At 40.3% G+C, this 24,918-nt stretch overlaps 1 protein-coding gene across 1 annotated transcript in view; it reads right to left on the reverse strand.

The window, feature by feature from the left end:
- NUP205 (nucleoporin 205) overlaps positions 1–19,020 on the reverse strand; it is a 71,272-nt gene extending 52,252 nt beyond the window's left edge. The window contains exons 1-10 of the mRNA XM_045855710.1: positions 18,812–19,020; positions 14,505–14,647; positions 13,038–13,209; positions 10,923–11,067; positions 10,375–10,534; positions 9,712–9,940; positions 7,321–7,485; positions 4,092–4,267; positions 1,206–1,322; positions 899–1,036 (exon numbers count right to left, since the gene is read on the reverse strand). Of these exons, the coding sequence (XP_045711666.1) occupies positions 899–1,036; positions 1,206–1,322; positions 4,092–4,267; positions 7,321–7,485; positions 9,712–9,940; positions 10,375–10,534; positions 10,923–11,067; positions 13,038–13,209; positions 14,505–14,647; positions 18,812–18,839 (1,473 nt within the window). The 5' untranslated portion in view covers positions 18,840–19,020. The remainder of the gene's footprint in view (positions 1–898; positions 1,037–1,205; positions 1,323–4,091; positions 4,268–7,320; positions 7,486–9,711; positions 9,941–10,374; positions 10,535–10,922; positions 11,068–13,037; positions 13,210–14,504; positions 14,648–18,811) is intronic.
- Between the last annotated feature and the right edge of the window lie 5,898 nt (positions 19,021–24,918).

The following is a 24,918-nucleotide window of genomic DNA, read 5'->3' on the forward strand; positions in this document are numbered from 1 at the left end:
TGGCCAGGTGGCTCGGTAGACTGGAGCATCATCTCATACACCAAAAGGCTGCAGGTTCGATCCTGGTCAGAGCACATACCTAGGTTGCAGGTTCAATCCCTGCTTGGGGGACGTACGGGAGGGCACCCATCGATGTTTCTCTCTTATATTGCTGTTTCTTTCTCTCCACCCCGCCCCTACCCCTTCCTCGCCCTCTCAAATCAATAAGCATATCTTTGGGTGAGGATAAAAAAAATTGAATAAATCATTTTATAAAACATTTTTTAAATGGGGCCAATAATGAAACAATAAATGTAACGTATACAGTAAAATAAATGGCATCTGATGGTAGGCTCCAGCACAAATGAAAATTAAACACATGGAAACTTCTAGAACAGGAAATCCCAAAGACAGATATGGCAAGCCATCTTATTTGCTACTTCATACTTTAGTTAATACAGGACAGAAAATGAGCTTTTTCCGCATTATCTACTGACTCATAGGCATTCTGTCATCATTATAACTTCTCAGCTTTCTCCTTCAGTACTTGCGCCTCTCCTATGTTCTCCAGCCTGTTAAGAATGAGGCACACTGGTTGTTGTCGTGCCTGCGGAAGACAAGCTCGCACTAATGAAACTCCAACAAGTTACACATGAAGAGACCAGACACCCTTCTGTCTCTCACGATCTGACACATACCTAGTACTTTATAAAGCCTGGCTACATGAACTCCAAAATAATCAGAACTCAACTGTAAGAGTTTCAAATCTCCTTAAATAAAAGGAAAAAGTGTAAGCTTCTAAAAGTTACACTACTGGCCATTTGTGTTAACAAGCAATAAATCAGGAAAAAAACATTGCCCACGTTTCCAAACTCCCAATTACCACCTCAGAGTGGAAAAGTTAACAATGAGAGCGCACCTGGCGCTGAGGAGGTCGCTGGTGAGCCACACCGAGGTAGGAGCCCAGGAGAGTGGTCGTCTGCAGAGGCTCCGAGGGACACCAGTATTCTAGGGCGAGCTCCAGGTTGAAAGGGTTCTTCTTATACAGCTCCCCAATCTGCAGAGAGTGAGCAGAGACTGTGGGAAGATGCATGCAACTCAAAAATTACTTTTAAATGAAAATTTACATTCTTAATGAATTCACCTAAGATAGTGGAGCTAAAACTTCCAAAGTTAGGAGAAAAATCACGGAAGAAGATGACAGTCCACCCAATATAATGGCTTACCAAGAGCATTAGGTGTTCCAGATCCCTCCTAAGCGAAATGGGAGGTTCATTACCCATCTGCATACTCATGTGAATCATTCGAGCATCTTCATCGGCCCGGTTCCTCAACTGCTTCACCTAATAAATATATTACATGTGGTTTGAGCTGTAAACTTATTATGAGTGAATAACACTGAAGTCAGGAAATCAGGCAACAATGTAAAAGTGATTACATAAAAGACAAACTGTTTAAATACCAATTTTACTTTAATGACATGAAGAAATATGCTAGCAATTTTATTATATTACGATCCATAATTTATAGTATCTTTTTAAAAGATTTTATTTATTTATTTTTAGTGAGGGGGGAAGGGAGGGAGAGAAACTTTGATGTGAAAGAGAAACATCGACTGGTTGTCTCTCATACATGCCATAATTTATAATATCAATATCTTCAAATTTCAAAGCACTTCCCCACTATAGAGAAGTTGAGTTGTACTACAGTGTTTCCCAATGGGGACATCACTGGCGTTTTGGGCAGCACATTTCTTCACTGGGTTGGACTACCCTGAACACTGCAGGACGGTTTAGCATCCCTGCGCTACCTACTAACCACCACCAACACTGCTACAGGTTTCATAACAAGCAAAACCGGCCCCGCTCTTCCCAAACACGCTTTGAAGGGCATTACAGCCCTGGCCAAGACTCATTACCTTATAACCTTTGTGTGAACTAAACGCCAACTGAAATAAGAAACTACTTCTCCCTTACAAAAAATTATCGCTAGATAAATCCAAAATTATAGTTGGAGATTTCAACACTCCTCTCTCAATATTCAGTAGGGCAAATATGCAAAAAATCAGCATGAATATGAAAGACTTGAACAATACCATCAACCCACTAATCGAAGAAGTCTCAAGGAAAATTAGAAAATATATTAAATTGAACAAAAAAGAAAATACAACATATCAAAGTTTGTGACCTAAGCCCTGGCCGGGTAGCTCAGTTGGTCAGAGCGTCATTCAGATTTGCCAAGGTTGTGGGTTCGATCCCCGGTCAGGGTACATACAAGAATCAACCAATGAATGCATGAATAGATGGAACAACAAGTCAATGTTTCTCTCTCTCTAATTTCTCCTCTCTCCAAAATCAATTAAAATTTTTTGACACAGCTAACACTATAATTAGAGGTAAATATATAACATTAAATGCTTCCATTAGAAATAAAGGCTTCAAATCAATAATCTGAGCTCCCACCTTAAGAAACTGAAATGAGAAGGGCCAATTAAACAGGAAGCAAAAGGAAGATTGTAGTAAAGAGCAGAAATAAAAAATACTTAAACAAAGTATAAGAAAATCAACGAAGCCAAAGCTGGTTCATTGGGAAAAAATCAATAAAATGTATAAACCTCTAGCTAGGTTAATTTAAGAAGAGAGAAGACACAAATTACCAATATTAAGAATGAAAGAAAAAACATCACTACGGATCCCACAGGCATGAAAAATGTAATACAGGAATATTAGAGAAAACTTTATACTAACCAGTTTGAATGAAATTGACAAAGTCGCAAACCACCAAAGCTCATTCAAGAATAATCCTGTAGCTATTTTAAAAAATTTTAGTAACCTGGATTTGTGTGAATAAATTGTGTGCCCTATCCAAGCCATTTATGATTTTATATATTCAAATTACTCTCCTTCATTACTCTTCCAGATACCATTATCATTCCATAACCAAAGTCCCATCGGTACTACTAATTAGGAAAAACATTAAGCCCTAACCTTTCTAAGGCTTCATTTCTGCAAATGTAAAACGAGAGGATTAGTGGGTTTCTTCCTATTCCAACATACTGTGGGGTTAATGTATCAAGTCCTTCACGGTTGGGAGGGGTCCAGTTGTCTGCTGTGTTCCTTGACTATTCTAGCTTAAGTAAGTCCATAGTAACTTACTGTCTGTACCTCACATTGACTTACTACCTATGCTTTTCTGTGTGTACATCTTACCTCTCCGGCTAGGTTATAAATTCTTTGCTGGCAGGGAAATGAGTCTCCTACTTGTCTTCTTCACAACTCCTACCACAGTACCTGGAAACACGAGAAACTCGATAGACACGATTCATTAAATAATGCACTAGCACTTCATTCCTTGATTGTTTATTGTTATATTGGTGTTTTTGTCCATTTGCTTTATGTTTTTCAAGGGGTATGGTATCAGAACCACGCAAGGGCATTACACATGTAGATCCGTGAAGAGTGCTTTTTAACATATGCACACAAAAAGTGATTTTATAGGACTTCACTCCCTCTTTTATTTCCTGCTACCATTTTGATGGCTTTCTTGGAACAAAACGGCACAGACAGCGTCTATTATGAAGGAACCATCTGAAATGGCTCTAAGAATCCTTTTTTGGATTAAACCCTTTATTCAAAAGTAGCCTGTGCATTAATTTCTATAATCTGTATGTTGCCAGTATCAACGCAGAAGCCCATTTATATACTATAATTAAGAATCTAAACAATTACCTGTGCAATGAGAGTTTCCACTATGGCTTCCAAAATTATGTATAGAAATACACACAAAGCAACTCAGCATCAATCCCTAGGGTAGCATGGCATTAATAATTTCCTACCCATTCAACATTTTCACTGAACTATTACTTTCTCATTATAAACCACTCTCAATGTGAAATATTTCTTTTAGCTTACTCTCAGTTAACAGGTTTTATTATTTCATTTTCATGGATCACAAACTAATTCACAAGCTATAACAACCTGTCAAATTTTAGTTTATACTAAAAGATTTTATTACTTTCTAAAACATAATGTTAGTTTCACTGATAAGTTTTAAATTACTTTATAAAATTCTTCTACTACTTTTTTTTACTCATCGTAAATTATTTCACCGACCTTCATTGGCATAAGTGCAAGGAAATCTGTGATGAGGTTGTGGATTCTACGAATATAGAACTCCTCCTGATAGAAGTTTTCCGACACCACGACGGATTCGGTGAGGAAGAGGAAGACGTTGTCAGCAATCGCGAGCTCTGCCATGGCTTCATCTGCTTCCGTGAATTCAGCGAGAGCTAGAAATGTATTTAGAGAAACAGCACGTGGAAGAACAGTTATTAAACTAGATGACAAGCAAAGTCTATAAAAAGTAAACTAGATTACAATATCTCGTAATATTCTGATGTTTCAAAACTGCTCAACCTCCTAGCATGTGCTATGCACCAAATGAAACTGGATTTAACTCTAATTGACTCACAAACCCCAAAGAAGTGCTAAAAAAGTGCATTAGAAAGCCACATGCTCTTCACAGTAACATCGTGAATGATGAAAAATTACTACAGAAATCTGCGATGTAACACTGATGCAAGTCAGGGAGCTACTATCAAAACATTAGCATCTGAAAATGATGCTAAGGCTTTCATCTCAGTCAGTGAAATGATCTGGTCATTCAGAAAAAGTCTTCACAGCCAATAAGTGAGGCCAAAACTTGAACACAACCACCTAAGTAACTCTACTACTTTGGTGATCAAGTAGCAAAAATTGAAAAGCAAATCTTAACCTAAAGATAAACTGGTCTACTTGTAATTTTTTTCGGTTTTTGTTTGGAGATTTCAAATTATCTTAAAAAAAAAGAAAAAGACAAACAAACCTCCACACACCCATGGGCTAGCTTCAATATTACCCATAATGGGCAATCTCCTTTCATTTGGATCTCCATGCACCCTCCCTCTCCACCAAAATTAGATTCAAGCAAATTCCAGACATTCAACATTTCACTTGTATTTCAGCATGCAACTCAAAGGTACTTTAAAAAGAAAATAAACCAGGAACAAGTATAAAGGACACATGGACAAAAACTAGGGGCAGGTGGAAATGGGAGGGAGGTGGGGAGGGCTGGCTGGGTGGGCTGGGGTGGGAGTAAAAGATAGAAAATTGTACTTGAACAACAATTAAAATTAAATAAATAAATAAATAAATAAATAGAACTAGAAAGAAAAAAATAAAAGAAACCATATATACATACAATACCATTATCATATCTTAAAAAGTAATTCCTCGATGTCAAATATCCAGACAATACTCAAATTTACAACTGTCTCATAAATGCTATGAAAGATTTTGGTTTTGTCTTTTACTTTTTATCTTTTGTGCAGTTTGTTTGCTTGAATCAGAATCCAAATACGAGCCACATATTGCAACTAACTGATACGACTGTAGGCTCCTCCTAAATCTTTAAAATATTTCCCTTGCCCTTTATTTGCTGAAGAAACTGGGACTTTTATCCTGCAGACTTTCCACAGTGTGGTGTGGCAAGCATCCCAATGGTGCAGTTAACACATTTTCTGTCCTCCAGGCATACAAAAAATTGGCAGTTTTCTCTAGAGAGGCTTGATCTTACATTCAATTTTCTTGATAACAGTTTGTCTTAGGTGAAGTTGTGTCCTTCCAGCGAGAAACACACTGCTGATGACTTCTTCTAAATTTCACACATGAAACTGCGAGGTGAGACTGCGGCGCTTTGGCTTTGGAAGGGGACTGCTACAGAGCTGACTCTGCCTGACGGTCAGACCAAGTGTAGCACAGTGCGCTACCGAAAGCGTCTTCGCTGCTTGGAAAGGGTCGGGAGGGAGCTACACCAGGATAATCTCAACCAGAGGAATAGTGCTGGGCTTTTTTGTGGTTTATGTTTTGTTCTGCATTTTGAAATAAAACTTACATATCTATCCATTCCATACAAACTCCTTGAGAACAAAATAGTTTCTTAATTCTTATTATGAGTAGTAATGATTACTGAAATTACCAATTAAGTAAATATTAATAATAACAATAATTCCAAATCTTTACTTGAATTCATAAATGTTGGAATTAAAATTGTATGATGATCAATTCAAGAACTATTTATGGAAGACTAGGTAATAAGTGGCATTAATAGCTTAATGTAAATTGAGTCTTAATGTTAAAATCAGTATATTCAAATTTTGTGAAAGTGTACCACAATTCCAAACACATCCTTTATAAATTAATACAATAAACGTTTGATAAAATTTTAAGAAGTCTATGAAGAGAGTGGGATCTAATATTTTTTAAATTGAGATGTTTTTTAAAACTTCTCTGTTATTTCAAGAAATGCCCATTTCTGAAATATAAGATAAACAATTCATCCTTTGTAGCTATTTTTAAAATTCAATTTTACAAAAAAATTAGTTTAAAAATATTAATTATAATATCCCTAATTATCAAAGCTTATGAAAGGGTATGAGCATGTAAAGCTAAAGAGATTAAGTCGCCAAAGACCTAGGAGTGCAAATGGAGTCTGGATGCCCAGCCTGCGCCTACCTACTCCTCCACGGCCAACTGTCCCACATTCTGTCGTGCCTCTCAAGGTCAGGGCAGCAATACAGTAACTTGCACGTGAACTTAATGAAGCATCGTATAGCCACTTAAAAGTTCAAAGGGTCAGACTCCAGAAACAGAATTTGTACATGATTATAAATGTCTAATTAGCCACCTATCAGCTTTAATAAAAAACCACTTGGCCGAAGAAAATCTGCTAATGCGGAAAATGCTTTCTGCAGCCCGCTTGGGGACAGAGCACCACCAGTGCACAGAACCTTCCGGAATCCCACAACTGGGAAGACAGTGGAATCAGCTGACACACCAGGACTAGAAAACACGGACAGGGATGGTAAACTTTAATACAATCTTTCCAGATTGACTGCAAAAACCAGCGACCACTCTGGGACTTGGAATGACAACGAAAGCCCAGCTCTCAGCCCGTGAGTGTGCACCACTGCTTGAGCGTGACAATTACACTAATGTGAACAGCAGAGTAGGGTGTGCCGCAGTGGGCAATGAGTGGTTAAGTCAGAATCCCACATCCATTCTTGATTCGAAGATCTCCTTTCTAATGTACTGTATTTAAGGGAAAAAATATTTCATATAAAATCTCTTTGGGAAACAAGGGGGAAAAAAGCTGTATTTCTCCACCTTACAAAGTTTCACTTAATGCAGTTCTGGATATCTTCCTATGTTCATGCTTAAATGTGGCAAAAATAACACCCCTCCCAAAATACCATTAAAACTGATACGTTCCTTCTCATACCAAAATCTCCTACAGTCAACTCACCTGTCACGTCAGGTAACTGAGACACTCCCCGCAGCGCCAGGGCCCAGGCCAGTCTGACGGTGGCCTGCAGCCCCGGCAGCTTCCAAGGCTGTGAGTCCTGGAGGCGAGAGTGAATGGTGGCGATGTACTGCCGCTCTGTCAGCAGTGGGAGCTGCTGCATCATGTCTGCAAACACAGAAACAGACCGCTATGCCACGGAAGCAGGAAAACGTGCGTTTGGACACGGAGAACTAATGTCTAAAAGTCAGAAACATCACAGAACTATCATTAAAGCATTATGACTAGTTAATATTAAGGCTTGAAAAACCGAAAATTACACTACTGTAAAAACTGCACACAAAACAAAAGCAAAAGATATTAATAATCCTAAATTTTAATCCATTATTTTCTGTGGGTTTTAAGTGTACTGTAAATAGATTAGAAAAATAAAGAGCTGCTCCTGTTTTCAGTATATAAATTCTAAAATATAAATCAATGCTACTTAAAAGTCAAAATATTAGAACCTTACTATATAAGTAAGCCAACCTGAATTTAAAATATCAGGTAAAAACTGACCAAAAACAGGAATGCAAACTGCAAACAAGTACCTACTTTGATTGTAACATAAATGAAATAGCCAAATGATAATTAAAGAATTTTCAGATCACAGTTCAGTTGTACTGTGGTACTTCAAACAAGCACAGAATTCTGAATACTAATAATAAATAAAGAAGTAAATGAGAAACACCACTGATCACCCAAGATTTCACTTATTTTCTTATACTTCCTTTTGATGTCATCTTGTGAATAATTAGTTCACAACTTTCAACAATACATTCTTTTTTGTTGGTGCTGTTGTTGTTAAATCCTAACCGGATGATATACATTTATTGATTTTTTTGAGAGAAGCAGGGAGAGAGGGAAACATCAATGGGCTGCCTCCCGCACATGCCCCGACCTGAAACCAAACCCTCAACCAGGTGTGTGACCTGACCAGGAACCAAATCCATGACGTTCCGGTGCACAGAAGGATGCTCCAACCAACCACGCCACACGGGCGAGGGCTAAGAACACACTCTTTATGTAATTTCCTATACTTGGAAAGTTTCTGTCTACTGCTGTACATGCACTAATAATTCACTTCTCCCATTTATTAGTCATTGATAGACAGAATAACAGAAATTACAAATGAGTTAATCAATCTAAGCACCTAAAATCGATACAATCACAACCTAGTGCCAAAACCTTTATATCTTTGTCAGCCTATGAAATTTTCCAGGCATTTCACTGTATTTGGAAAGTCCCAGTTTACAAACTTTCACTCATACAGCCTGCCCCTAATTAGCTCTGTGATTCACTGCAGGAAATGTGACCGATGTGCGAACGAGCTGCACTCCTGTGCGAGCACGGGAGCTGCTTCCTGTGCGACGGCCTGACCGGAGGAGGGGGCTGTGTTTTACATCAGCCTGTCCTAGGGGCTCAAGACAGTCACCCAAGATGACAGGCACATGTCCCGTCTCCTCATATACCTAATGACAGAGGTAGATGATGCAATCTAGTGAACAGTGGATAATTATTGGAATAATTACAAATATCTATTATACGAAATGGTAATAATCTTTCTCTGGGGGAAGCATTTCTGAGATCCTCAGTTCTGAGCAGTAATTGGTTATGTGGTTACCAAGTAAATATCATCTGCTTCAGAGAAAATAAAAGTCAAAGATAATATGCTACTAAAAAATAGCAGCTCTCCCTTAGAATGTTTTCATGAAAGGTTTGAAATGTAAATAAATAGTAAAGAAACAAGCAATTAAGTAAATTAGGCATGCATAACTCAGGAACCTGTGTTACATAACCTTTAACACTTTCCCATTCCAAAACCCAAAAAACAATAAAAATATCAAACAGGATTATAATTATTGTTTAAATGTAATCTCATATCTAAATATTCAAATGCAGGACATAGGCTGGGTGGAAGAGAGTAAAGGGGGGAAAATTGGGGCAACTGTAATACAGCAATAAAATATTCAATTAAACCATACACAGGGTCCAGCAGAAGTAACGCCTGCTTGCGTGTGGTTGGTGGGTTAATAATATGGGTGTCATAATTTATAGTTTCAATTTGAACATTTCACCTAAAATGCCATACGGTGTGTTTGAGTGTGATACTGTTAGGTTACAGAATTTACATCTTATGATTCTGTAGTAAGAGTTTGTAATAAAAACGGGGCGTTATTTGTGCCGAACCCTGTATATATATTCAAATATAAGTGAATTGTACATAAAGGAATAAAAAGTACAATTTTTAACTGTAGCAGGTAAAACAGCACCCTTCTTAAATGCTATGCCCACAACCTTACATCTGATTTCTAGAAATAAGTGCATTGCGTTAGCAGGGATGGAACCCAGTACCGTCGCGTTCCTCTATGTTCTGCTCTACGAAGCTGGTGTCGAAGCAGTACAGCAGCGCCATCAGAAGAGCCAGATTCACTGAATCCAAGGAGCCATTCGCCTCCACTGTCACTCTTTCCAAGTGTCCGATAAGGAGCAGGGTGTCATCTTTGCCTAAAGGTGACTGGCAAGCCCAGGCGAAAAGGCTTTCTGCCAGAGACTGCCTGCACTCCTTGATGAGATCAGAAACCTAGAAATAAAAATGTATGATTAAGTATGTGTAAAATAAAAATGGATAGATAAAGCACACTGAAGCCTGGCCTTACTCCAAAATCTGAACTATCTTTTATAAAAGCTAGCTAAATAAATGTATCTAAATCTCACAATCTCACCTCTGAAATTCTGAACAAACCCTATTGTTAATTCCTCGTTCTTAAGTTCCAAGCTCCTGTGTGGGAAAACCAATTTCTTGAAGAGTTCATTCCAAAAGAAGAGCTAGAATGGCACAAAGGGACTAGAAGGAAGCTAAAACAACCGCTGGTCTATTTCACAGACACAGTGGCCTAAATACTGTAACATGCATTATTAATTTTCCTATGCCTGTCCCAGAAGAATGTTCTAACTGTCAGGACTTTTCTGCCTCCGAGATTTGACAACTCATGAATCAATCGTGCGAAGCCTTGCCTCTTTGCGGTGTTTTTCACTGCCCAAACCTCTCTCGCGCTGCAGTTTCTCAAACTCATTGTTCACATCAATCTGTGACACCAGAGTAAGGATTTTGTAGGTCAACCCTTGCTCCATCAGCTCATCTGTAAAGCGCGTTGTCATGGAAACCAGTTCTGGACTGTAATAAAAAGAAATCAATAAACAAAGTTATGACGACTAGTAATGCTTATACTTTCTCATTAGATGGATACCGCAAATGCTCTTTTGACAATATGTTGTGTTACTGCAAACAACCGATGAATTGCAACTTAGATCTTTTCATCCTTCTTGGATCACTGAGTTTCAACAAGCTTCTAACCACAAGCAACTGAATTATCTTTCATTTGTAAACAAAGTAAAGTACATTTAAACACGTTGTGTCAGTCTCGGCAGAGAAAGGGAGCATTTATGACTTACGTTACATTACTTAAATCATACATATTAATGAGAGATTTTTGTTGTTTCTAACATTACAATTCTTCAGGTAATTTCTAATGAACCCCTGAAACCCTAGGAAGCACACAGACCTGAGTTCGAGGGTCCACGTCTTCCCTCGTCTAGACTGTATCAAGGCTTTCAGGGAATTTGCAATGCATCGCTTTCCATCCCAGTATAAAAGGACAGCTACTAGTCCTCTGGTGAGGCCAGGAAAGTGTGGCTGCTGGTGCTCTCCTAGAAAATGGAGTGGAGAAATAATTTAGTAAATGAGTGCTTATGTGATGTGCTTAGGATGAGACAAAAATCACTGTACCAAGGTTCAAAGAAATCAGACTCTCAGGGCTTAAGGGCCCCTGGGGTCCTCTACCTCAAACACCCACCCACGGTTTCATTCTCTTTCTCAGGAAGTCTTTCCAATATTTAGAAGTTTCTTTCCCTAGAGTCTTTTGTTTCATCTTCGTCACTCACCCTTTTAACTGTCCTCCTTTGAGTAAGTTCCACGTTTGCCTTTTTTTTTAAAGCACCCTGCCTATAGTTTCAGTCTCACTTCCTATGGCTTTTTCTCCCCTTAGTTCAATTACCCCCAGTCCCCTCCCTTCTGTTCCCCAAATCCATCTCACTGCTCCACACCTCTGTGCAGCCGACTGCTTCGTGTGGATGGCCTTGGTCCCCTAAGCGCACGCCTATTCCATCTGACATATGCCGACTCACTTTTCAACACCTACCTTAAGCCTCACATCTTTGCGAAGACTTCCCCGTACAACCCAAGGTCAGTTTAACTCTCTGCCCTCCAGACCATCACTAAGTCTTGCACAAACCTGCATCAACGCACTTAATGGTGTTGTGATTATTTGCTTCCATGTCTTTCTCCATTACTAGACTAGGAGCTCCTTTACACTAGTTGAGGTTTGGTTCATCTTTATATCCCTGGAATCTTAACACAGTGCCCAGCCCATGGTATGCAAAAAACAAATTTTGTTAAATAAAAATTCTGAGTTAAACTCAAAACTCAAGCATGTCCAGTTAACATCTCCATCACGGAATGGGAAAACCACCTTATTTATTCTCAATGTCCCACTTCTTCTAACGCAGCCTCATGTGTGGCAGCCACATTAGACTTCCTTTCAATTACAGTGTGTACATGGCTTCTTCATGCAGCTCCTCTGCTATAATTACAATGAATTTCTTATTTTATGGAAATCTCCATTTTTTTCTATATAGCAGCCAAAGAAACAATCTCAAAGTTATTCTAGATTAAATCTTCTGCTTAAAACTGCAATTAGAATAAAATCCAAATAATTTTCATGGCCTGTATGACCAAACAAGGTCTGGTCCTGTGTGCGTAGCACCTCTAGGTAGATCATCATCCCAATACACCACGGTTGTGGGTTCAATCCCCAGTCAGGGCACATACAAGACTCAACCAAAGAATGCATCAATAAGTGGAACAACAAATTGATGCTTCTCGCTCTCTTTCCTCCCACCTTCCTTTCTAAAATCAATTTTAAAAGATTTTTGTAAAAAGACTGAGTAGGGTCAGATTCGTGCTGTCCTCGTCTCCCTTCACTCTGCCCCTCACTCCCAATGTTCCCAGGGGTCTTTTAACCCTTTCTCATGCCTCTGTCCTCGCCTCAAGCACCTGCTGTTTGCTCTGCCTGGGAACTCCCTCCCCGACAACCCTGGCATGTGTCATCCTGAAGGCCAGGTCAAGTGCCCCAATGTCACCGAGCCCTTCTCTAAGTACCCTATTCAACTTGCCTCCATCTATCTCCCACTGCCTGGTTTTATTTTCTTCCTAGAACTCAGTATTATTGAAGTGATCTTATTCTGTCCTAGTCATTATCTGAATCACCCCTTCAAAGAGCAAACTCCAAAAAAAGCAATGACCTTACCTTCTTCCTCATTATATGACAATAAGTGCTTTGTGCCATAGAATTTCTCAGATGCAGCCAATGATTCTTTGCTAGTGAACGACCATGTAAAAGCTTATATTAAAAGTTAAGCTACTTTCAATGCCTCCAGTCACTAAAGCCTTCCATTAGCCAAAGGGAAACAAAAGGAAATATTTTGAATATAGCTTTTCAAATCAATGGCATCCTTAGAAACTATTTTGGAATCTAAATTGACCCACTACCTTGAACTCCGAGTGAATAATTTTGTGATTCTTACTACCTTCCCGTAGGTTCAGTTAAATGCCAACCTACCAGCGAGGAGAAGCTCAACAGCTGCTAGTTCTCCAATGTCAAAGAGGTCGCTGAGGATGAAGGCCTCTTTAATGAGCTGCTCGGGAAGCAGCCGGGTTCCCTGCTGACCCTGGATGGCCACTCCCTCCGTGCTGGCTTTCTGAACCTTCTCGTGTTGTTGGACATTCTTTGGCTATGATGGCAAAAATAAGTAAGGTCATGTAATGAAAAGAGTCCATTGGAAACAAGGTCTTACACAGCTACCTACAGAAGTTGATTCTAAAGCAGACTGGCAACGTGACGAAAGAGGTATTCCTTGCCAGATCATCTACAATTCGACCTTTAGGAGGTGGCATTTTACATTACCTTCACCTTTTTATCCCACTACTGCCTTCTCAGTAAGGGCTTCTGCCGAGCTCTGAACTACAACATTTTAAGAAAGCACACAAAATAGCTACTGCTTTTCAAGTTTCTAAGGAACTTTTCCATTTATATGTTTAATAAATAAAAAAAAATAAACTCTTCAAGTGGAAAACAACACATGGATATATGAAGTGTTGCATTAATTAGTGGGGCTAATGATAGTTTATTGGTATATTATTTAAAAAATAGTCTTCTCCCCCAGAAAGCCTTACAACTTGTTTCAGATATTTAATGAATAACATACAGTACAGAATTACTTCATGGATCACACTATCTTAGACATTTACACCTTAAAAAAGGCTATGAAGGTCATTTACTCCAACCCCTCTATTAACAGGTGGAAAAACTGAGGCCCAGATAAGTCAGATGGCCAGCCCACGGGAATAAAACTCCAGTGGATGAGCCCACACTGGAACTCGGCTCAACTGGCTCCCAAGCTGGGACTCTTTCTAAGAAAAATAGCTCAAAGTCCTAAAAAGCAAAAGGCCATTTCTGGTTAAGACAAACTCAGAAATAGTTCTTATATGATCTTGTTAGTCTATTAAAGAAAATTGACAAACGGCAAGAACAGGCATTTCCAAACACAAATCCCCTCCACTTAGTACTCTATCCCTGGATGAAAAGGATTTCCAGATGTAGTAATTAATGATACGCAAGATTTGATTTGTTCAGCTAATGCAACTCACATAACATTATGAAGAGTTAAAATTTTGAAGTGTACCTGGAAACAAATAAAATCATCAGTCTTACTGAGCTTAGAATGAACTGCAAGTCACAAATTCCAAGGAGGCTCATTTTTCTAGAATATACTGAACTCCCTAAATTGTATTCAAATAGTAATATATCTCCTAGCTAGAAATAAATCAATATTAACTTCTCCAGGAAACAAAAAGAAACAAATAACTGGTTCTAGGAAACAATGACATTTTGAGAGAAAGCTCGAAATCAATGGACAAGTACAAGTAACATATTTCATTTACATGCATTAAGAGTTTATGTGCTCCTTCAATCTTTAAAAAAAAAACAAAAAAGCAAATCCAAACAACAAGAAAGAAGATTTCCTACTGGGTTTCTGAACAAGGAGATGAAGTCAGGTTTGTGTTTCTTCAAAATCATGTCGAGAAGGTGGACGGCTTCAGGCTGTCTTCTCCAGAGAGCATTCCCCACTGTCTGCCAAATGTCTTTGTAAGGGCCCCACAGACTAGCAGCTTAAAGAAAAAAATAAACAAAACCAACATCAAATAAAACGATACATTTGGAAAATAACTTAAGGTGTTGTCTACTCATTTTAGTCATGCTCACGGATACTTTTAAATACACCGAGTTATACATATAAACCAAACATTAACAAAAAAAGCATACTTATTAAAATTCTCAAGTAAAAATATAAACATCATTTTATCTAACTTAATATACTGTAAATTCTGACTTTAAGTTGGAATATCAGCTGAACCGGGTTTTGCCACTTTATTAGCTGTGTGACAAAGAGTGAGAAAGTAACCTCTTTACACTTCAATTTCCTTTTGCCTAAAATAAGGACACCACTTGCTCCCTAGGGTTGAATGACTAAATGAGGCGCACTAGATAAGACACACAATACAGTGCCCGGCATACCGCAGGCATGCAATACATGTAAGCGACTTTCCGTCCGAGTGAAAAGCAGGAGTGGGGAGGAGGAGAATCAGAGTTTGTAAAACTTAGCATCTAAGAAAAAAGAGCATTTTGGCCAGGATACCAGCTAATAAAAAAACAGCACAGAGTTATGAAGTACTTTTGTAAATTCATGTAAAAAGGGTTACCTTTGGATTTGTGAAAGTAGTAAGAAGTAATACTGAAGTTTCGCTATGTGCCACTGAACACAGTTCTAAGCTCTTTCCATGTATTATTTGTCTCAGAACACTATGAGGTCAGCGCCATGTCTTCCTCCATCTTTACAGACAGGGAAACCAAGGCACAGAGGTCAAGAAACTCACCCAAGGTCACCCTGGGCAAGTAGGTAGAGTGTGAACCCAGGCAGTCTGGCAGCAGAATGTGTGCTAACCACTAAGCAGCACTGCCTCCACACAGAAACAAGAAGGTGGATTTAGGTATTTCAGACATGTCCGGTAAATAGCCTGGGATGTAAAGAAATTAGGATCACATCTAGACATACCCAGGCAAATCTGAACCTAAACTCAGTCAAATTCACTTATCTAAAAATATTTAAGCTCCATGAACAAACAGTATGATATAACAGGGGACAAGAAGAGAGACAATCCTGGTTTTCAAAAACTTGCAGTCAAGTTCGGGAGACAAAGTGTAGGTAAGTGAAATATTCCACTAACAATACAAACAAAGAGTATAATTGTTGCTGCAAACAATATAAGAATTTTAAAAGATCAAATGATGGTAAAGGACTTCTAAGGGATGGCTATACACTTGTGCAGCATTTTGAAGGATGAGAAAAATGTGGGTGACAAAGGACAGCCAAGGGAAGGTGTGAAAGAGAATTCAAAGAGCATGTGTGAGAGAATGGTGTCAGACTGGTGGCTTTCAAAATTCGTTTCACTATAGCCCATGGTAAGGAATATCCCATATCTCAACCCAGTACACACATACATGCAAAAGTCAAACAAGTTTCATGTGAAATACTAACATCTGTTCATTTATTACACCAGTGCACTCATATTTTGTATACTCTTTCCTTTTTCAGTGGAAGACCCATTACATTTATTTAAAACCCATTATTTGAAAGACACTACCCTGAAATTCAAGGTTTCTGTCTTCAAACAATCAGATATGGTTCCCATAAGTGTTTATACAGACCCTGAAAGGGAAACTAGTCAAATCCAATCAGTCACTCAACAGACAACACTTAGAAATAAATAACTATACTAACTGTAAAATTAGCCTAAACTGTAAAGGATGCTCTGTAAACACATATAACTGGTATCTGAGAAAACACAGAACCAAATAAAGTTACCAGGACAATACGACTGCCATGAAAGTTAACCTAATTAAATGCACTACATTTCTAGGAACAATGGCAGAAGAAGGCAATCTACTGGGGAATTTTTCTAAAAGGGGGATGTGTAGAGAGAGGACAAGACTAAATCAGTTAAGCTCGATTATTCATTCACTCAACAAACACTTATGGAGGGCCTGGGACTACAGACTAAGCAAAACAGACAGGATGCCTCGTGGAACTTACAAATTGACAAGTGGGACATTAAACACAGACTTTAAAAAACAGTTACCAGTACAATAAAAAATGTGATGAAGTGCAGTGCTGAGAATATATAAAAGGGAACACCTACCCTAACCTGAAGGGCAGGGCGGGAAATGGCATGTCAGGTCTTTGGCGTGGGGGAATGGAATCAGAATGTCTCAACCACACTCAGAGAGCAATCCTCCAACCCCCTGCTTTGCTCCCATACTTGCCAAACCTCTGATTAAAAATACAGAGCATCATATAAATTTCTAGAGCCAAGAATGAGCTGACGCACCAGCAGGAGTACCAGTGCAGATATACCTCCCATTCAAGATCAATAAATTGGCATACTGGAATGGCATATATCTGTCTGTTACTGAGTTTCATTAGAGAAAGTCAATTACTAGGATCTGATCAACTGTGGACACACTAATGAAAGAGTTCTGGACCTGTCAAAATGAGGGCCTGCCCCTGGGTCCTGGTGACACCCCATCAGATGCTAGTTGCATGGTGCATAGCTGACTTCTCTAGAAATCGCTTTCTTGGCCCTAACTGCAAAGGATGTGTAGTTTTGAGCCTTGGTTTTCAGAACAAGATGGCTTTTTTCCTATTGGTAAATGGGAAAGTTTCAAGAACTAGTAGGCAGCAGGATGAAATTGGTATTGTAAGACAAAGGCATGACTGATGGACTCTCTAGAATAGGAAGTGTCAGGAACCATGGATGAGAGGTAAGCCACCCCTGAGGTGGAAACCTAAACTACCACAGTGAAATAGACAAGGCCTGTTTGTAGAGTCAGAATTGGCAATTGACCACCACTGGGTGCAAAGACAAGATACCAAAAATGACTCCTAGGCAAATTTGAATCTTGCCTTACAACAAGTACTTAAGAACTCTGACAAACTAAGGGGAGGGGAAATGCTGGAGGGAATGGGGGTACCCGGCCAGGTGTGGGAGGACAAAGGTGGAAAAAATAGGACAACTGTAGTAGCATAATCAATAAAATATACTTAATTTAAAAGTAAGTAAATAAAAAGAAAAAAAGACCTCTAGCAAAGAGTTGACAATAGAAAGTAAACTCTGTAAAAATAACACAATATACAATAGAACTGTAAGTAATTAATAAATTTCTTTGTATTACACACACTAGCTTCAGTAAGTTCCGTTTCTGAAATGGTTTGATTTGAAACACTCAGCTTTGGATAACTTTTCAAGAATATCAGTCCTGTGCAAAGCAGAACAAAACGGGGGGTGGCGGGGGGCGAGGGGAGACTGCATAGAGCCAGAAGAACAAGGTGCCCAAGAAAGAGTGTTCTTGAGTGAGATTCTCGACAAGCAATTACCATACAGATACGCTCTCAATCGTGCCCACGAAGCTAAGTACATTTCAATCTAGCCACTGCCATTCTAAGCAGAAAATTCACTTTCAGAATCCTTGCCCCGCCCACTAGGCGCCAACAGTGCTTCCCAGGAATCGTGACAGTCAAAGTGCACCCACTCTTTCAAACGCCCCTGGGACGTTTGAAATTCCCCGGCTGAGAACTGCCAAAAGAGAACCCACCCCAAGTCTTTCCGAGTTCCTTCACTGCCTTCTAGATTCTACCTCGTCCCGAAGATCAAACACTCCAAAGGTACAGGAGCATCCAGAAATGACCACACCCGCAAAACTGGAAGTCATCTGATGAGCCCAGGGCACCCCCTCTCCTTCTCCGTCACCTTCTGGTTTGCAGGGTTCATAATCGGGGTCCTCGCTTCCTGCAAAAACCCCCCAGCCTCCACGAACGATCCCGGTGAGAGTTGTCAGCCCGCGCTCGTGGCTGAAAAATATCTCAGGTCCTCTGGCCTCATTGCCCGAGACGTGAGTATTCTGGCGAAATCCCGGCCGCAAACACATGGGGTGGGGAGTGGGAACGATCAGGCTCGGCCCTGGGCTGCGAGAGATTGTACCCACGATTGTAGTGAACCCGGTCCCCTTGCCTCGACCCTCAAAGCTCAGCTCCAGGAGTAGAGCCGCAGCGCCATTCAAACTGGGGAAGGGCCGGCACGCTAGGCCCAGAGCTAGGGAGAAGCGAGCACTATGCACAATAGGAGGCGTGGGCTCCAAAGAACCCCACAGCCCAGGTGTCCCCCTGGAAAACGGATCGTAGCCCTGCCCCAGTTCCCCTTCTGTCCCACCGCACTCACCCGAATTTACCGCCAACAGCGTCGCCATCTTGGAGGCGCACTAACAGAGGCCGGTGCGCACGGAAGCCCCAGAAAAGTGGGAGGCTGCCCGGGGCGATACCTGAACAGAAAGGTACCACGCTGGCCCCTCCGAACTGCACGCCAGACAGATTCAGGGGTACAACGACTCGGAAATCTGCTCTGCGTCGCAGAAGTCAATTTTTGCCGCGGTTATTAGCATTCAAATAAGGCGAGGGCAACCCGATCGGAAAAGGGAGGTCCTTGATTTAACGTTAATTGTGCAGTGCATCCTGGGACTTGTAGTTTCTTGTTAATTGTGAATAAAATTGGTGAGGTGGGACAGAAAAATATATTCTGAAATGACTCTCATTTATGATATGTAAGAGCCGTAAATCCAAATCGTCGTCTTCATTTCAAATTAAATATTCCCTGCATTACTCCCTTACTTCTGGGAATGAAGAAGTGCGTAAGGTGCCTAAATCCCAAACAACCAGTTTGAGTTGTTACAAACTAAGTTCTTATTACATTTCAATATATCAAGTGCATTGCGTCAACACAGTTGCACAGAGTGAAACAAATAATAACATTTTATTGTGAAGTTTTCAGATGATACAAAATTAGAATAATGAACGCCCAGCTTCAATAACATAGCCAATTCCTGGACCCCACCCCCAACACGGAGATTATTTTATTTATTTTTTTAATCCTTACCCAAGGATATTTTTTATTGCTTTGAGAGAGAGAGTGAGAGAGAAGCAGTGGCTTTCTCTTAAGTACCCCAACTTAGGCATGTGCCTTGACTGGCAATCGAAACCACACCTTTTGGGTATACTGAAGAATGCTCCAACCAACTGAGCCACATCAGCCAAGGCCAACATGAATATTAGTTTGAAGCAATTTCCAGACATATCATTTCATACTAACAAATACTTTTCTACCTAAGTACCCGCAAATAACTGGACCTTCTTTCTTTACTTGATAGATTTTAGTTTGTTAATTTTCAAACTCAAATGTACCCATTCCCATTTGCTATCACATGCCAGGTATTTATTGAGAATTTCACAGTATCATGTAATAATAATGCATAGCATGATATATGTATATATTGTTTTATATACTTTATATGTTATTTATATATTATTATTTCATTATCTCATTTAATCCTTGAAACAATGCTATCAGGCAGATAATATAACTATAGCTATTTATCGTAGATGCCCCTGTGCCTTACTGCCTCACTTTATCAACTCCCCCAACATTCCACCGAGGCTGGGAGCAAAGAGTTTGTATTCCCATTTCCCTGGTGGAAATCATGATTAGATAATTTATACAAAATCACAGAGTATGTTGTTAAGAATATCAAGCATATTCATTCCCCTGCACAAATAACACTGAGAGAATGTATATTAGGTGGAACACAAAAGTCATCAGTGATTTTTTTTAAAGTCATTGTTATACAGAGAGAAATACCCGTCAATTAAAGTGGTTTTAAGGAGTGAAGGGGAAGGGAGAATGAAAAGGCGAAGTTTAGTGTGAAAGTGAGAAGAATATTGAGCAGAAACTTGGCAGGAAGAAGCATTCAGAGAAGATTTTCTTTCTTAGCACAGTTATGACAAGCCCTCCCCTCCACAGAGTTTTATCCCACACACTTCCTTCTGGGTAGGTCCCTTTGCTTTCTATGAGGGAACTCTTCAACTTCCTGCAACTCCCCCTCACCCGCTGTCACACAAGCATTCTCTCCCCTGACCTGTGGGACATCACTTTCCTGGTGTTCCTTCTCCCTTTCCAGTCCTCTTTTTAAGTTTCTTATGAGAACTTCTCTTCCTCTTCACACCATTAAATGTAGCTCTTCTCTTTCCATCATCTCCAGCCTCTATTCTCTTTCTTCTATGCACTTCTGGGAAACCGATGGCTTCTTACTGCCACCTCTGAACTGATGAATTCTGTATTTCTATCTCTAGTCCAGTCCTCTCTGCTAGACTTCAGATTTGTGTGTCTAACTGGTCTACCCCACTTCTCTACTGATTGCCACCCAGACATCTCAAAATCAACGGATTAATCCATAACTTAAATGAGCACTCTTCTCTTAAAACCTCGCCACCTGCCCTGGCTGGTAGGGCTCAGGGGATTGAGCACGGGCCTGCAAACCTGAGAGGTGCTGGTTCAATTCCTAGTCAGGGCACATGCCTGGGTACAGTCAGGCTCCTGGTAGGGGGCACGTGAGAGGCAACCACACATTGATGTTTCTCTCCCTCTCTTTCTTCCTCCTTCCCTGCTATCTAAACCAAATAAATAATTACAAAACAAACAAACAACAATAAAAAAAAACCTTGCTACCTGTACCCACATGGTTGCCAAAGCCAGAAACCTGGGAGTCTTTTTAACATTCTTCTTCCTTCAGTTGCCAAATCCTCTCCATTCTACCTCATAAAGATTTCTGGATCCCTTTACCTCTTCTCTGCCCCTGAGGCCATTGTTCTCTTCAGGTCTCATCTTCTTACACTCGGTATTTTGCAATTGTGTTCTCAACTGTCCTTGTTGATTTCCACCTCATCCCCCTCTCTCAGATTCCCAAAGGGACTTTCAAATACGCAAATCAGAGCACGTGCTTGCCCTGATCAAAGTGTCTTAGTGACCTATTCTAAGGGTAGTATTTGAAAACTCCTTGGCAAGGCCCTCATGCCACTTCCCAATCAGGTTCAGCCTCTTCACCTTCACTCCTCCTCAACTGCCCTTTACTCCGCCCATTCTGAATAGCACTGTTATTCCGCCCAGTACAACATGCTCTCTTGTACCATGTACGGACGCCTTTGTACCTGCTGTTCTGATTACCTGGAATGCCCTTCCTTCCCTTGCCCATCCTTCTGTTGACCACCCACCAAGTTAACCAAAACGGGACCAGTCCAAAACGGGACTGGTCTTCCAAGTCTCAGGGCCTGTGTTAATGATGGCTCCCTGATGCTATTCTTGATTCCCCCTTCCAGTGCAGGGGTTTCTTTCCGTACATCCCTGCTGCACTGTGACCTACCTCTGTATTACAGCCCTAGGTGCCAACGATTGTCTCCCTGTTAAAACGGTTAGCTTCTTGTAGAAGACTGTTATTAAAAGGCCCCCAATAAATCACACTCCCTGAATTCAAGCCATTATGTAATCATCTGCCACATTGAATCTGGATGAGCCTTATGACCGGCTTGGACAAAAAAAAATGCAGTGGAAGTGACATTGGGCAATTTCCAAGCCTAGGATTTAAGAGGCCTTGCTGTTTCCACTTTTGCTCTTTCCCTCTTTTGCTGCCCTGAGAAACCATGCAAGCAAACAAGATGCATAGCACTCTAAGCATGTTTGTTACATAAAAGTAAACTATTTCTAAGGCAAAATAAATGCTAAATGGGCTAGTCCCATTATGCGTGGGAAATATGTTCCAAACCCCCCAGTGGATGCCTGAAACTGAAGATAGTACTGAGCCCTGTGTATACTGTAATGCTTTTCCCTGTAGGTACATAACTATGGTAAAGTTCGATTTATAAATTAGGCACGGTAAGGATTAACTTACTTGTAACTAATAACAAACTAGAACAATAACAACAGTATACTGTAATAGAAGTTATGTGAATGTTTCTCTCTCTAGTAACCAATCTGATAACCAGCCTGGCTTCTAAGTGACTAATTGGTGTGGATATGCTAACAAAGGTTGTGATTCAAGTCCTGGGCGGGACTGATGGAGATTTCATCACGCTCCTCAGAACAGCTGTTGAAAACTTATGAATTATTTATTTCTGGAATGTTCCATTTAATATCTTCAGACTGAGGTTGGCCGCGGGTAACAGAAACCGTGGAAAGCAAAACCAAAGGTAAGTGGGCACTACTGTGTACTTAGATACACATTCAGCCCCTCCACCTCCCCACCCTTCAGCACGGCAGCCCCCTTCTTCGTGGGGCGCTCCCTCTGACCACCGTGACCACATCGTCCTTCCCTCGGAATCTGTGTCTGCACTATATTCTCGCTCTACAATACATCAGCCCCTTAGTCTGGTCACTGTTCTCAGGCACCACCTTTCCCCACCCTGCTCCTATGCATCAGGCTGCATGAAAGGCTATGTTCTCCCATAACGTGTTTTAATTTTCCACAACTTTGTCCGTCCCTCTGTACGTAGAAGAGTAGAGGAACCCAACAGGTAGCCAACAAACATTTGTTAAATGAATACAGCTGGGGAAAGGTCAAGCTACTACTATCTCCTGACCCACGGCCAAACTATATTGTCAACTCCTTCAAATCAATTTCATAACCTACCATCTCTCTGGCAAGTGCCTAAAAACTCTAGAATGAGAAAACTAGGTCCCTCTTTTCCTAATGCTCAGACTACCAATACAGACCTAAAGAAGACAGGGTACTCCTTACTTCCTTTTATGAAAAGCCAGGCTCCAGCTGCGGAATCAGCAGGTTGAACCTCCTTGAGAGGTTTTCCTATAGATACCTGTGGGAATTTGGGTGCTGGCAGAAGGCGTGTGCCACCACAGAGCATGGCATGAAACAGGGAAACAGGTTGGAGATGAGTAGTGTAAAAGGACCGGTGGCAAAGTCCATTGATCCGATCAAAAAGAGTCTGGATTATGCTCTGGGCACTAGCAGGAACACCTGGCTCCAGCCTAGGGCAGAGAGTGTGTGCAGGCGAGTGGGGAGTTGTGCGGGAAGCCGAATTCTGTCTGGGAGTGATAAAAAGCAGGGCATTCATCGCATCCGAAGAACTCTCAAAGCGAAACCATGTACCAGGAACAAGAAAGCATTAATTGAAATAAGCTACAGCACTGTTCAGGATATGATGTAAACTCAGAAACAAAGGACAATAGGAAATATTCCCCTGTGCAAACAAATGCAAAAATTAATTAGACAATCTTAAGAAAGATTCCAGATCGACAGGAAGCTGTCGTGGGTGTCATTTCTCTGCCACAATTGGGCTTATGGTCATCAGCAGTGATGTGTATTTTATCATTTCTCATGTCATGGAAGAGTTGAGATTTTAGGAAGATACTGACAATAAAGTACAACATGCTGATGGAGCTGAGGAGAGACTTTTATTAAGACAGGTTGCCCTGAATCTACTTTGCCAGTGACTTACTGTGTGATAGTGAGCGAGTTATTCGACCTCTCTGAGCCTGAGTTTCCTCATCTGATAACATAGAAATAAGAATATTTTCCTTGGTTTGCTGAACAGATTCAATGCAATAATATATCAATTTAACATACAAAATTTAGAAGATATTCTGCTGTAGTAATAGAACAATCAGAGCCAAGACCCATGAAGCGGAACTTTGGAAATTAAAGAAGGGAAAAATAAGCTACGAATAAGAGTGTCTGATAAAGATGGGTTAATGCAGTACTAATAATAGCGTGGTGTCATTGAATTCTATTCATGAGATTCCCATGGCGATGTTAACTCAACCGTGTTGCACAGCCCTATACATTTTAAATTGCACATTTAATAAGCACTTATGTAGTCATATGGCTAATTTAAATGCTTTTAAAATTAGATTGAAAATTGATGTGGTCAGAGGAACACAGAAGTTACTGTGATTTTAAGATTTCAATCTCCACCCATAAGCATGATAATCCTAAAGCAAGATAATCATTTTTTAAATGTAATTTAAGAAAAATAAGAACTAGCTAGCCTTGAAATATTGTTGCTTCTTGGTTTCTAAAATTACTTCTGTATAATACCTAGAGAAAGATTGGGTGCCCACTTTTTTATTGTGATAAAATATACAAAATCTAACATTTAGCATTTTGAAAAATATTTTATTTATTCTTTTTTTTTGAGAGAGGGGAAGAGAAGGAGAAAGAGGAGAGAAATTTCACTGTGTGGTTGCCTCTCATGCGCCCCATACTGGGCACCTGGCCTGCAATCCAGGCATGTGCTCTGACTGGGAATTGAACTTGTGACCTTTATGGTTCGCAGCCCATGCTCAATCTGCTGAGCTACACCAGCCAGGGCTAACTAACATTTACCATTTTTAAGTGCACAGTTCTAAGGCATGAAGTACCTTCACGCTGTTCTGCAACCATCACCCCCATCCACCTCCAGAACTCTTTCAATTTCCCCCACTGAACT

The sequence above is a fragment of the Phyllostomus hastatus genome, unplaced genomic scaffold (genome assembly GCF_019186645.2).
Source record: "Phyllostomus hastatus isolate PE091 unplaced genomic scaffold, TTU_PhHast_1.1 phas_scaffold_114, whole genome shotgun sequence".
Classification (NCBI taxonomy): Eukaryota; Metazoa; Chordata; class Mammalia; order Chiroptera; family Phyllostomidae; genus Phyllostomus; species Phyllostomus hastatus.